This window comes from Otolemur garnettii, unplaced genomic scaffold (genome assembly GCF_000181295.1).
Source record: "Otolemur garnettii isolate 467f Iridium unplaced genomic scaffold, OtoGar3 scaffold00159, whole genome shotgun sequence".
Classification (NCBI taxonomy): domain Eukaryota; kingdom Metazoa; phylum Chordata; class Mammalia; order Primates; family Galagidae; genus Otolemur; species Otolemur garnettii.
In genome coordinates, this window is record NW_003852554.1 from 4184889 (window position 1) to 4197952 (window position 13064).

Below are 13064 nucleotides of genomic sequence, written 5' to 3' on the forward strand. Positions count from 1 at the left end.
GTAGATGCTGTGGCAGTCACCGCTCACAGCAACCTCAAACTCTTGGGCTTAAGCGATTCTCTTGCCTCAGCCTCCCAAGTAGCTGGGATTACAGGCACCCACCACAAGGCCGGCTACTTTTTGTTACAGTTGTCACTGTCGTTCTGGCCCAGGCTGGTGTATGTGGCCTGAGCCCTAACTACTGAGCTACTGGCGCCGCCAAGTTCTTGCAAATTTCTTGCTGCTCCATGCGCCTGCCTCAAGACACACGTGCAGTGAAAGTTCCTAACCAGACTACAAGAGAGGGTGGAAGCAGTGTTTTTGAGGTAGGAATGTAAGGCAATGTACGGGAAAGAGGTGTGGGGAGGGGAGACCCGTGACCCCTGCTGGCAGTGCTCTCTTGTGGCCTCCATTTGCCCACTGGTCATGCGTGTGGGTGGGAATGGATGTTCTTCAGGGGATCTTGCAGTCTTAGTTCCAGGGTCTCCCTTTAGGCAGCAAGGTGGGAGGAAAGCCTGTCTCTGAGGCTAGCGGGTTGGGCTGTGTTTAGTCTGTCTCCGCTGAAGCCGGCTCTGCAGAGTCACGCAAAATAGCCCCAGAGGAAGACGTTGATCGCCAGCAAGAGGACGGCATTGATGTTGCAGACGCTTCTCCAGAGGGGTTCCTCGTGGATGCTGGTCAGCTTCTGCTCTAGCGCAGCCTTCTCTGCCGAGCTCAGGGCCTGCTCCGGGACCCCCGAGAGCCCACAGAACCAGCCCCAGAGCAGCTTTCCCCAGGACCTGGCTGCAGAGACAAAACCAGTCAGGGAAGGAGAGCAGCAGGGGAGAGGCAAGGAACGGTGAGAGAAAGGGAAGTGATGGGAGAGCAGGGGGAGGAGAGAGGTGATGAGAAACTGAAGAAAGGGATGGGAGTGCCCGGAAAGTGGCGGAGGGCTGAAGCCATTGGCTTGGCCTTTTCTGCAAACTGCAGACTGGTGCTGAGCTGGGACTCTGGACTCATCTGTGACCCTGACCCCAGAATCCAAATAGTCCCACATCAGAGGCATCCCACTGTCGGGGAGTGAGCAGGGGGTGGTAAGGAGGTAGGATAATGTAATTCATCCCAATTCAGAGTGTACATCCTAAACCAGGACAGAGGGAAGAAACATTATGTCACCCAGGAAGGAGGAAGTGTTTGAACTGGACGCTGCACCTGCAGCTCAGAAGGGTACTGGGCTGTGAGCCAGGAACCCTTCCAAGGCCCGCCTTGCTACCAGCTGACTGCAAGGCCATATGCAAATCACTCAACTTCTCCGCTGCAGGTTCTTCCTGTCTCAAATGGGCCAAAACATATGCCCTGTTCTTCTTGGGTTGCTCTGAGCATCAGATAAGAATGGAGATTTGACAGCACTTTAGAAATTACCAGCACTGAGGTAGTATTTGTTTTATAATGATTTTCAACTTTAGATACTGTGCAGCCTTGGAGTAAATTTAATGGACTATTATTCTAACACGTTTAAGAACCTTCAAGGACTCACAATTTATGTGGCCCAGCAGGAGCTTTAGGAGATACCCACAGCAGTGGGTGTCCTGGACGAACCTCATGATGACAGGCACAGCTGTGTGGACACCGGGCTGCTCTCCCAAGCTTCTGTGTGACTATAGGCAACATCGTTGAGCCCAGTGGAAAAGGAATGAATGAATGAATAATTTTTTAAAAGGTGGAGATGGGGACTGGGCAAGAGGGAGTTTCTTTGTCATGCCCAATGTTTCCTTCACTTTGAGCACAACTCTCTCTGATTTTCTGCCTTGTGCTCATTCAGCCCTAGGAACTGACAGAACTTCCCTGTTGGTAGATTTGGGGAGGATAAGGAGAGCACGTCGGGCTCAGACCCTCCCTCCTTCACATGCGGAGGCTGTGCTGGGGTCAGGTCTGCTGGTGACTTGAGTGGGTGCCTCTGTCAAGCTGGGGTTCAGTTTTAGGAACTGCACATCTCTGTAGATATAAATCAGCTCTTTCTGCCTTCATTTTATCAGTAATGAAGGCAATATTTTGGCTCCATATGCCTTATTCATTTGTCTCATTGCTCAACTAGTTCAATAGCCATGTGGGAAAGGAGGAAGGGTGATATTTCTTGGGCTCCCTCAGAGCCCCCATCCCAGTGACTGCCCACGACACGGGGTCTGTTCTTCTGTGTGGGGCACCTACAGCCTGCCCCAGCCTACCTCCAGGCTGCTCCTGGTCCTGGCTGGAGTTCTCTGCCACCCCTCCTTCTGCAGGGGACTCGCCAGCAGGCCTCTCTGGTGGCCCCAGTGTGCTCTCATGCTCAGAGAGGGGCCAGTTCCGTGTCCACCAGGTCAGGCGAGCGAGCTGGAGGGATACAAGACACTGGGGTGAGCTGCCTCTGCAGGGAAGTCCTGCTGCAGAAGAGAAGACCCATTCAAGGAGGGCCTCGGAGCAGCAGTAGGGAGCATGAGGAGCAAGGCCAAGGCTGGGGGTCAGGCCTGGGTCAGCCCTGACAGCACCCCTGAGCACCTGCTCCATGCCAGGCTTGTGCTGGGTGCTGGGATACAGACCCAAGTCACACATGGACCTTGGCTTCATGGATCTCACAGACTGAGAGAAACAAGGCTAGACAGGGAGGCAGGTGCCCAATGACAAACACTTCAAAGGTCAGGCTGTGAACTTGATACTTAAAAGAATAAAAACCTTATAGGTAACAGGGACTCACTGCACACTTTAAGCAAAGGGAAGAGACTGTAAGTTCTGAGATTGTCAAAGATCCCATGGAATGAATTGAAGTGCACCTGCCTGGGGGCTACTGCAAAAGTGAAGCAAGAAATCAGGAGCCCCTGGGGTGACCGGGAGGAGGGAGCTGCCTTGCAGGACTTGAAGGAAGTAAGATCTGAAAGGCATAGGGACTGACTGAGTGAGCTGGGGAGGGTGAGGGACGAGGCAAATACAGCTCTTGGGTCCCTGCTTTGGACTGTATGATCAGACAGGTAGCAGTGCCTCTCCTAGGGACAGAGGACAAAGGACAGGAGTGGGTTTGGTGCTGGTGGGATAGAGCGGGGATAGGGCCATACACACACAAATACAGTGATGATCATCAAGACTCTACAAGACCTCCAAGTGGAGATGTCCGGGTGAGAAGGCATAGACTTTATGTCCCACGGAAGGCCCTGGTGGCTCTCCCTCTTCTCTATATTGGTGGCTCAGCAGACTAAAATACAGCAAGTTCTCTGGCTGACAGTGGTGGTGCTGGAATCACCACTCCCTGATCTCTGAGCCATCTCCTGGCCAGATAGCATTTTGTTACATTTTGAGCCAGGTCTGCCCGGCCCTGCTCCCAATCTGCTTTCCACTGTGTGTCCTACACTGCTGGGCCCACACCTGCCTCCCAATGGCATCATGAGGGCCTGGGTGGCTTCCTTGCTTGTATCTCTCAGTAAGCCTTACATTAGTCTTATGCTCTGTGTCACTAGTAACATAAGGACTCTGTCTCTTTATGTTACCAGGAAGAAGTTGGCTTTTAGGGTTTGGATCTTGGGAGAGGGGTTTTGGCTGGAGATAGAGAGTGGGGTGCCATCTTTATAGAGAAAGTGGTTGAATTCATAGCACAGAGACAGTACAAGGTGAGACAGGTTATAGACCACAGATGGGTTCCTAAGAACACTGAAATTCAAGGAACAGGAAGAAAACCCCTTGAAGAAATTGAAAAAGTGATCAGAAGGTCAGGAAAAGAACCAGGAGGGAAATATTTCATGGAAATGAACAGAAGAGAGGTGTCCAGGCTGTAGGAAGTAGTCAAGTAGTGCCTTGGAATTCACTTAGGGGAAAGATCAGAACATAACCATTGATTTTGGCAATGTTATCAGTGACCTCGGTGAAAGCCATTTCAATGAGGGTTCAATAGGGACAACAGCCAGACTGCAGTAGGCTGAGAAGCAGACACAAGGTGGGAGGTGGAGGCTGGGGGTGGAGACAATTTTCTGCAAAATTTGCTGTTGAGGACAGCAGGGGGAGGCAGCAGAACTAGAGCTAGAACAGGATTGTAATTTTGGAAGGATAAGGAGAAAGAAAGCAGACCATGGGGGAGATGGGGCAGGTCAGGCAGGAGGAGATTGTTTCTGGAGTGAGCCAGTGGAGAAACCAGCCTCTCTTGGTTCACTGTGGATGTTCTGCTCAGTCACAGGAATCAGTGAGACCAGGGCTGTAAAGTTGTTTGCAAATTCCACATACAGGGTATTAATCATGATGTCCACTTGATGTTTTAGGGACTGACTTCTGCCTGGACTCTTGTTTTGGGCTCAGTTTTGTATTCCCCAAATTCATATGTTGAAACACTAATCCCCTAGAATATGGGGAATTAGTGTTAGTCAATACAGAATATAACTGTATTTGGAAATGGGGTCTTTAAAGATATAATTAAGGTTGTATGAAGTCATAAACAGGGGCCCTAATCCAATATGACTGGTGTCCTCGAAAAAAAGAGGGGATTGTGTCAGACAGGCACAGGAGAGCCCACCTGAAAACACACAGGAGAAGACAGCCATCCACAGGCCACGGAGAGAGGTCTCAGAAGACACCAGCAATGCTTAGACCTTGTTGTCAAGTCACCAGTCTGCGAGCCTCTGTTATGGTAGCCCTCCCAAACTAAGACAGGCCCTCAGGAGAAACAGACGGGGCATCCATGTTCAAGAGTGTTCAGTCAACGTTGGAGAGGTGAGGATTTCAGACTGAGTTCTTCACCTAATAAATTCTGTTTCTTTTATCATGAGTAGATTTTATTTTATTTCATTTAAGACAGAATCTTGCTCTGTTGCCCAGGCTAGAGTGCCATGACCTCAGCTTAGCTTACAGTAACCTCAAATTCCTCAAGCGAGCCTCTTGCCTCAGCCTCCTAAGTAGCTGAGACTACAGGCAACCACCACCACACTTGGATAATTTTTCTAGTAGAGACAAGGTCTCATATTGCTCAGGCTGGTCTCAAAACTCCTGGCATCAAGTGATCCTCCCTCCTACCTTGGCCTCCAAGAGTCCTAAGATTATAGGTGTGAGCCACTGTGCCCAGCCATGAATGTGTTTCTTGACCATTCAGAAATTCCTCTTCATTCTTCATGGTCCAACCCAAAGCATCCTTGTCAGTGTATCATCTACCCGTCCTGGCCCCATGCATGATGACTGCCTCTCCTGTGCGTGGTCCTTCTGCATCTTCTCTTTGTATAGAGACAGTTTGTGTCTATGCCTGTTCCCCCTTAGGGATAGTTGCTGGCAGGGATCATTCATCTTTGTAACCCCCGTACAGTGCCTGGCACATAGCAGGTACTCACTAAGTAACTTTTGAATTGAATAAATTACTTTTCACTTGGGAATTCAAGGCCACATGAATTCTCCCACCTGAGGACATCTGTGTGTCCCCAGAGGAGACCACAACCCAGTAAACTCAGTGGCGGAATTTTGGGGGTAAGGAGGGCATTTCTAGGAGGGCCTCAGGAGGAGCACATCACTTGCCTTTTCCTCAGGGATGGGTGTTGTACAGAGGCTGACAGTGACAATGACGATGGCCGTGAGCCCACAGAGAAGGAGTGCGAAGTACAGGTAGTGAAAGTCCTTCAGCACGGCTGGCCTCGGGTCCACCTCCCCGCAGGCTGGGGCTGGGTAACAGAACTCCAGGATCATGCGCAGAAGCCCCACTCCCAGGCCACACATGAGGCCCCAGAAGGCTCCCTGTGGAGAGAGGAAAGGGATGAAATCCAGGTGGGAGACCCTAGGAAGATAAAACTACTCTGCCCTCAAGTCTCTCTCCCACTGGCCTAGTATAGAGCTTGGCAAGCCTATCTTAGTGAGTTCCCCATTAATGCTGAGACTCCGTTATGACTTAAAGGCAGGCAGGGAAGTATACTGAAAAGGACGCTCTAGGGTCCGACAGACTGGGATTTGAATCCTGGTTCCATTTTGGAATGACTCTGATCCAATGACCTGACTTTGCTGATTCAGAGTTTTCTCATGTGTAATGGTGAGAGAAATGCTTAAGTACTAAGCAGTGGAGACTTAATATTCAACTAGAATGGAAAAAGATTTGTAAGAAGCAAGGATCAGAAATCAGAATAAATATTTTTCTTTTGTTGCTTTTTTTTTTTTTTTAAAGGCTCTGGTACCTTCCGTATCTTTATATCTTTCTTCCTTATTTCCTTATGTGGCCCTGACCTGTCCCTGTTCCTGATATGTAAGAGCCAGATGACCTACTTTTGAAGATGCTAATCCAGACTTCAAAAACAGTAGAATAAGCAGAAACCCCCAGAGTTCAAGCGGGTCCTGCTGGGTGGTGTGGCACCTTGCTTGGGTGCACCATCAAGGGGAGGGTTTCCATGACCCTTTGTGATGACCTTGAGCTCTCACATTGCTCTTGTGGAGTTCTGTCCATGACATCCCTGACTTCCCAAGGCACAGCCAGAAGATTTGGACCTGTCTCTTCTGGGCTTTCCTGGAGGAGTAATCAAGGCTCCAGTCCTGGTACCTCTACCTTCCTCCCAGACTTCTGTGAAGCTTCTGTCAGGCTTCAGTGCCGTTACATGAACAATGTGTATGCAGGCCTGCCTGTGAGTTCACACCTGTTGCCACAGTTGGCATTACTGTTGTTTTGCTGACATATAAGCCTTTTACTGTTAGAGCTGGAACAGAGCTGGAGATCCTTCGGTCTGTCTTCTGCTTTCCCCACATTACTATTTATGTATGGAACCCTCGTCCCCCTGCTATTAATCCTTCAGATCTCAGCTCAGATGACACTTCACCCAGGAAGAGTTCTCTGAGCACCTCCTGGAAGCCCCACAGTTTAGGTGCTTGTATTCTTCTGGCAGCCACCATACTTTATCATTAGCTCTAATTTAATCATTTCTTCTCCCTGCCTGCCCAGTGGTACAGACCCACCTAAACCTTATAAATCACTGCAACCCTGGAGCTACCATAATAGGGCTGGTAAATGTTGAGTGATGGATGAATAGAGACCTAACATTGTGGGTGGGGACATGGAGGCCTAGAGGGCCAGTAGGTTTGTCCAAGGTCACAGAGACCAGGTGACTGACAGACCAGACCTCCAGCACCTTGTGGTATGGGGAAAGAGACAGGTGCCCTGTACTCACAGGCTCTGTGACCCTCTTGCAGAAGATGGCCAGCAGGAAGAGAGCAGTGATGGGTGGGGCCAGGTAGCTGGTAATTGACTGGATGTAGTCAAAGAGCTGCCCACTGTTGGAGTTCTGGATGATGGGGATCCAGAGGATGCTGATGGCAACCAGGAACACCACGAACACTCTGCAGGGAAGCACAGGGCACTGTGAGGTGGTTCAGGAGTGGAAGGCATGGGGGTGAGGGTGCACAGGAACCAGGAGATGAAGGAAAGGGGGAATGCACAGTCACTAAATCAGGGAAGGTTCGGAAGTCAGAATCCCAAATATACTAGGACTCAGAAATGTAGACTATTAGAATCCCAGAATATCAAAATTTCAGAATTCAAGAAACCTGTAATTCTAAAACCTTAGCATTTATATATCGGATGCCTTTGAGGTCATTTCACTTATTTGCTGTTCAAGAAGGAATACATACCTTTCATCCCACCACCTACCCCAGAGAAAGGGCTCTAGGCTCTGCTGGGGATGCCCTTCCTCCTCTACATCCCACCCTGTGCAGGAGCTTCTTCCTTCTCCAGAATCTGACCTTCTCTCCCTCACATTGACACTGAGTTAGGGTAAGAACCCCACCTTATTCTTCTGACTCCTCACCAACTGATTCTGGCCTAGGCCTAAGTCCCCAAAGCGTTCTGGATGTATGATTTTGCAGGTGGGTGAACACGTTGGTGAAAAACCCTTTTGGGATGTGTCTGGTGCAATAATGCATGTTGCCAGGAGATGGCGCTTAAACTCCACTGATCGAAAAATAAGCTCCCGCAAAACCAGTTACTGCGCAGAGATAAGGGATGCTTCCCAGAAGATGTCTTTTCTCTCCTTTTCCTCCCGTTTTTTCTCTCTCAGGGACCACCAGAGCAGCTGATATCTAAGTGGCTTCCCTGCTGCTCATCACCTTCCTCTTTGCACAAGCTGTCCTACGCTCAGATTCTGCAGTGGTCAGCGCCTGTGGCTAGGGGCGGGTGTCCAGAGGAACAGGCAGTAAGAGCCCATTAGGCAGCCCTGGGCAGAAGGCAGCTGGTGGAAAGAACAACGAGTGCAAAGGCAAGATACCTAAACTCAAGTACCTGTTGACCAAAGTGGGACAATCAGCACTTTAGTCCTGAAACCCGAGTTAGGGAGCCTTAAACTATGATGCAAAGATTTCAGAAAAGACTTCTTAACCCTGTCTAACTAAAAATTCCCAACCTATGGAGAACAAGAACTTAGCCACCAAGTTATATTTTAAAGCATAAAACTGATGCAGACAAGATAAAGTTTAAAATCTTTAGCGTGGTGTTCAAGGCTCTGCGCCATTTAGATACGACCTTCCTATGAGTATCTCTGGATGCAGGGACCTGGCTGTGCTACCCGTGTTTCCAGCCCTCTGTCAAGGGGGGTGCCCCCTGAGGGCGGGGCTCTGACTCATCCTTGGCCCCCAGCTCGTGGGGTGCGGCATGTGGCAGATGTTCAGGGAGAGTCTGATGAATTAAATTAATAGCATTTCAGTTGTTTTGTACTAACAGCCAGAGTTGGTCCAGAAGAGCTTGGGGTGGGCTGGTTGCTAACTTTCCTCCCACTTACATAGTTCACCTCTCATTTCTCAAGGGCTCAATTACCCTGTGAATCAATTCCAAGAGAAAGTTCAACAGACAGGAAAGAGATATTTTTCTCCCCATTATTCTGGAGGGGAGGAGTCTTCCAGAGTTGGGGAAGGAACGACTTAGAGCCCAGACTCAGCGGCAATTGTCCAGGGTAACCCTGGGTGAGGGCGGGGAAGGGGGGCGGGGAGGAGGGATGGCAAGGAGGGATGAAGGAGACAGGGCGAGGGGAGAGGGGAGTGGGTGGCAGGGAGAAGGGCAGAGGGGGAGAGGGAAGGGGAGGGGCGCTCTGTCAGGGTGGGAGCCAGGTCCGCGCACCTGCCCACCACCATCAGCTCCTGCTCCGTCGCCTTCCTGCGGAAGCGCTGCCACACGTCGATGGCGAACAGGGTGCTGCTGCTGTTGAAGATGGAGGTGAGTGAGCTCATGAGGGCGGCCATGATCGTGGCGATCATCAGGCCCCGCAGACCTGGGGGGAGAGGAGAGGCCGAGTGGAATGCAAGGCTGGCCAGTGGGCGGGCTCTGCCTGGCCTGTGGACCGGGACTTGGGGTGGGTGCGGGTGCGGGTTGGGGAAGGTGTTGAGTGAGGCTCCCGCGTCCAGCACCGCTAAGGAACTAGGAGACCCACAGAGCTGGAGATGGCTCTGGCCAGGCTCTGCCGCTGCCTTGTTCTGTGGCTCTGGGGTCCCCATGCGTCCTCTGGGAGCCTGGGCTTCCTCATCTCTACCCTTGAGACAGTGGGACCTGTGATCTCTCATATTCTCGGCAGCTCCCACGTCTCAGTGTAGGTTTCACAGCTTGTAGACCCTTGGTTGGGAGGTGGGGGGTGGAGAAGGGGTGATAGTAACGATTGTAACTTCTCCCTTGGCCCCTGCTGTTGGGCTACAGCCCCAGCCTGGAGGCAGAGACCCGGGCCTGTTTTCTGGTTCTGGGAGCAACTAGCTGTGGGTGTCATCTGGAAGAGTTCCTTCCACTTTCTGGGTCCATTTTTTCCATCATGACAAGGGACAACAGGACCTGCTGATATCGTCTCTCTGACTCTAATGACCGAGTTTCTAGAAAGATGACTGCTCATCCCTGGGCAGATGACTCCCTGGTCCCACCTCAGTCCTCTTTCCCCCATGTCTAACCACGTCCTGGATGTCTTCCTCACAGGTGCTCTGGACTCAAGTGTTCCAAAGTTAGGTACCATCTTCCTCAGGGCCTTCTGTTTCCCTCTATTAATTAATAATTATTAATAACACCTGTCCAGGCCCACACAGACCTCAGCACTATCTCAGACCCCTTCTCAGCTCTCCCCCCCAAACCGCCTCAGTGCTGCCCTGTCCTGGCTAGGCTTCCTGCCATCTCCTCTGCTGCTTTGATTCATGTCTCCTTCTGCCAGTGGGACAGATAACACTACTCATCCCCTGGCCTCCATAAGCCTGCCTTTCTTCCTACGCCCCTGATCTCAGTATCTGTGTAAACCTACCTTCTAAACACCGAGCCTGGGAGCCCTCTTTGATTTCTGTCTTTCCTATCATTCAAACACAATCAGCAATCAAGTCCTGCCAATCCTACCTCACAAACATCTTTAAATTCTGTTTCTCCATCCCTAAAGCCACTGACTTGGTTCAAGCCACTGTTGCCACTTACCTGGACCACTGCAAATACCACATGGGTTGTTTCCCTGCCTCCCCCTAAGCCTGTTGAGTCCTTCATGCAGAGGGTCCTGACAAAGCTCAGATCAATCGTGCACTCTTTAGCCTGAACGCCCAGTGTTCTCTGTCACTCTCAGAGCAAGGGCTACGCTCCAGAATGAGGCGTAGCTGTGACATCCTCTCCAGGAAGGCTGTCTGCTCTCCTCCTTGCTGCTTCATCCACACTGGGCTGCTTTCAGCTCAGAGGTCATGCCCCTCCACCCCTCCCCAGAAGGCCTCCGATGCCTCTCTAGCTCTGTCTGCCTTGGAGGTTCTTGCCCTCTGGGGGACTTCCCCAACATCCCCCCACTGGGTCAGCTGCCTCCTTAGGGCTCCCTCAGCCCCCACTGTATCATCGCACCAGTAACAATGTATTATGCTCCTGGAGAGTCCAGGTACCCTGGAGACCCCATGAAACACGAAAGCAGGGACCTGCCGTCTGTCCAGGACCTGCATCTCCAAGACCTGTGTACACAGAAGGTGCCTTAAAACACTTAGAAATACTTGTGAAAAGTGTGTGGGGGGGCTGTATGTGTGTGTGATGGGGTGAGAGGGGCAGAGGGGAACACTCTTCTTCCCTCTTTCCATCCATTTTAGTGCCACCGCTCCTGGGCAGTGGGGATTGGAGGATGCAGGGCGGGAATGCAGCATGATGGGGGGTGGGACTCACCAACGGGCATGAGCGCCATGACCAGCTTGGGGTAGGCGATGTTGGAGCAGCCCACCCGGGTGCCGCAGATCCTTTGGCAGATGTCAGGGTCCACACATCCTACCTCATCTGCAGAAAAAGGGATGACACTTAGGGCCATGGGCCCCTGTGCCTTCTCAGGTGGGTCTGATATTTGCTTTCCCACACTACAGGAAGGTGTTCACTAGAGTCCCTGGGAGGGTCTGAAAGGTCCTGGGCCAACTGGTGTCTGGGTCTTCGCTAAATTTCTTCCCCTACACTACCCTACAAAGCTCAAAGTCTTAGCAGTCTCCTTTGGGTTTTAGGCCTTATGTTTCACAAAGCTGTGCCCTGCACCCTGTGCAGTTGGGATCTTTTTCAGTATCTTTGCAAGATGCCAAGAATGCCTTAATTGTTTTTCCCATATAAAGGAGAAGCAGGATTTCAAACTGCATTCAGACACAATGTTTTCCTACTGAAATACTTATTAAATATTTGGTCCACACATAAATACTTATTATGTAAACACTCAATAAATACTTATTATGTAAATATGCAGTAACTACTTGTTGTGTGTTCTTTTCATATATTTTAATAGATGGGGTTTCACCTTCTTGCCCAGGCTGGAGTGCAGTCGCTTGATCTTAGCTCACGGCAGCCTCCAACTCCTGGGCTCAAGTGATCCTCCTGCCTCATCAGCCTCCTGAGTAGCTGGGACTACAAGTGTGTACTACCACACCTGACTAATTTAAAAGATTTTAAAAATAGAGACAAGATCTTGCTCTGTTGCCCAGGCTGGTCTTGGATAACTCTGTGTCCTTAATTGATAAAGCTTCCTGACCCCTACTGTGGTCCAGCATTTCTCCAGGGCATTTTCTCTGGACACCCCTCACAAGCCTCATATCCCAATGCCCCCAGAGCAAGCCTCCCTCTTACCTGGGAACAGGGCCCGGCTGATCATGCCGGGCATGATGATGAAGAACATGGGGAGGATCTTCAGGTAGCCCCCCAGCACTGAGCCTCCCTTGGCATGGGACAGGCTCTTGGCAGAGAGAGACCTCTGCACGATGACCTGAAAGGGCAGCAGTGGAGGTGTGCTGTGTGTGGGGAGAGGGGCTAGCTCAGTCACAGGTGCGTGCTGGCACTGGTCACCGATGGTGCCCCTGTCCCACTCCCAGGATGAAGTCTAGCCCTCCCTGCATCCAGGCACCTGGGTTTTCTATAGGAAGCCTCCCCATTTCTGGTGGTTTACGCCAAGCCTGGCCAGGGGCATTACCTGGTCTGTGCACCAGCACCATGTGGCCAGTACCGTGAGCCCGAAAATGAGACCTGGCCAAGGGATGTCCCCGCTCACTGGGTCCCGAAGCATGTGGAAGGCATCAGGCCGTGGGAGGTGACAGGTGGTGTTGGGGACTGTGGCATTAGGGATGGCCTGCTTGTACCGCTGCTCCAGGCCTGGGTACCAGCCCACCTCCTGAAAGCCTGGGGGGGAAGATACAGCGAGGGATGAAGGCCTGAGAGCTTCCTGAGCCTGCCACAGGGAGGGGGAGTGGAGCCCATCCTACTCTTTGGTAGCTCCATCCTTGAGAGCGGACATGGCCCTACACTCCGGAAAGTCCCAGCCAAGCCATGGAGATGCCATAGACAGGTCAAAGGTCCGAGAGAAATTACAGTTGTGGTGGAGTATATGGGGGCCTCTTCCTTACCCAGAAACATGAGGACCAGGGCTCCGCCCACCATGATCACCGTCTGGAGAGCATCTGTGTAGATCACAGCCGTGAGGCCCCCTGGGGACCCAAGGAAAGGGTCCATGAGTCAGCACTAAGGGGGGCTCCCCTCTGGGTGCCCACCCTGTGCTCAGCCATACCAGGGAGAATAGCGAACACGCCTCACTCCTTGTGCCCCCTCTGTCCAGCCTGACAGGATGCAGGCTGGTCACAGCCCAGTGCTCAGGTCTGCTCCTCCTGTCACTGCCAGTCCTCTGTCCAGCCTGACAGGA

General features: G+C 51.5%; 1 protein-coding gene across 2 annotated transcripts in view; it reads right to left on the reverse strand.

Annotated features, from left to right (window-relative positions):
- Positions 1-162: 162 nt before the first annotated feature.
- The window catches only part of SLC5A9 (solute carrier family 5 member 9), a 20636-nt gene continuing 7734 nt past the window's right edge, over positions 163-13064 (reverse strand). For both annotated transcript variants that reach the window (XM_012811466.2, XM_012811465.2), the window contains 9 exons: positions 12772-12852; positions 12342-12547; positions 12002-12137; positions 11069-11176; positions 9038-9188; positions 7101-7269; positions 5473-5688; positions 2163-2328; positions 163-762 (listed from right to left, as the gene is read on the reverse strand). In XM_012811466.2, the coding sequence (XP_012666920.1) occupies positions 560-762; positions 2163-2328; positions 5473-5688; positions 7101-7269; positions 9038-9188; positions 11069-11176; positions 12002-12137; positions 12342-12547; positions 12772-12852 (1436 nt within the window). In that variant the 3' untranslated portion in view covers positions 163-559. The remainder of the gene's footprint in view (positions 763-2162; positions 2329-5472; positions 5689-7100; positions 7270-9037; positions 9189-11068; positions 11177-12001; positions 12138-12341; positions 12548-12771; positions 12853-13064) is intronic.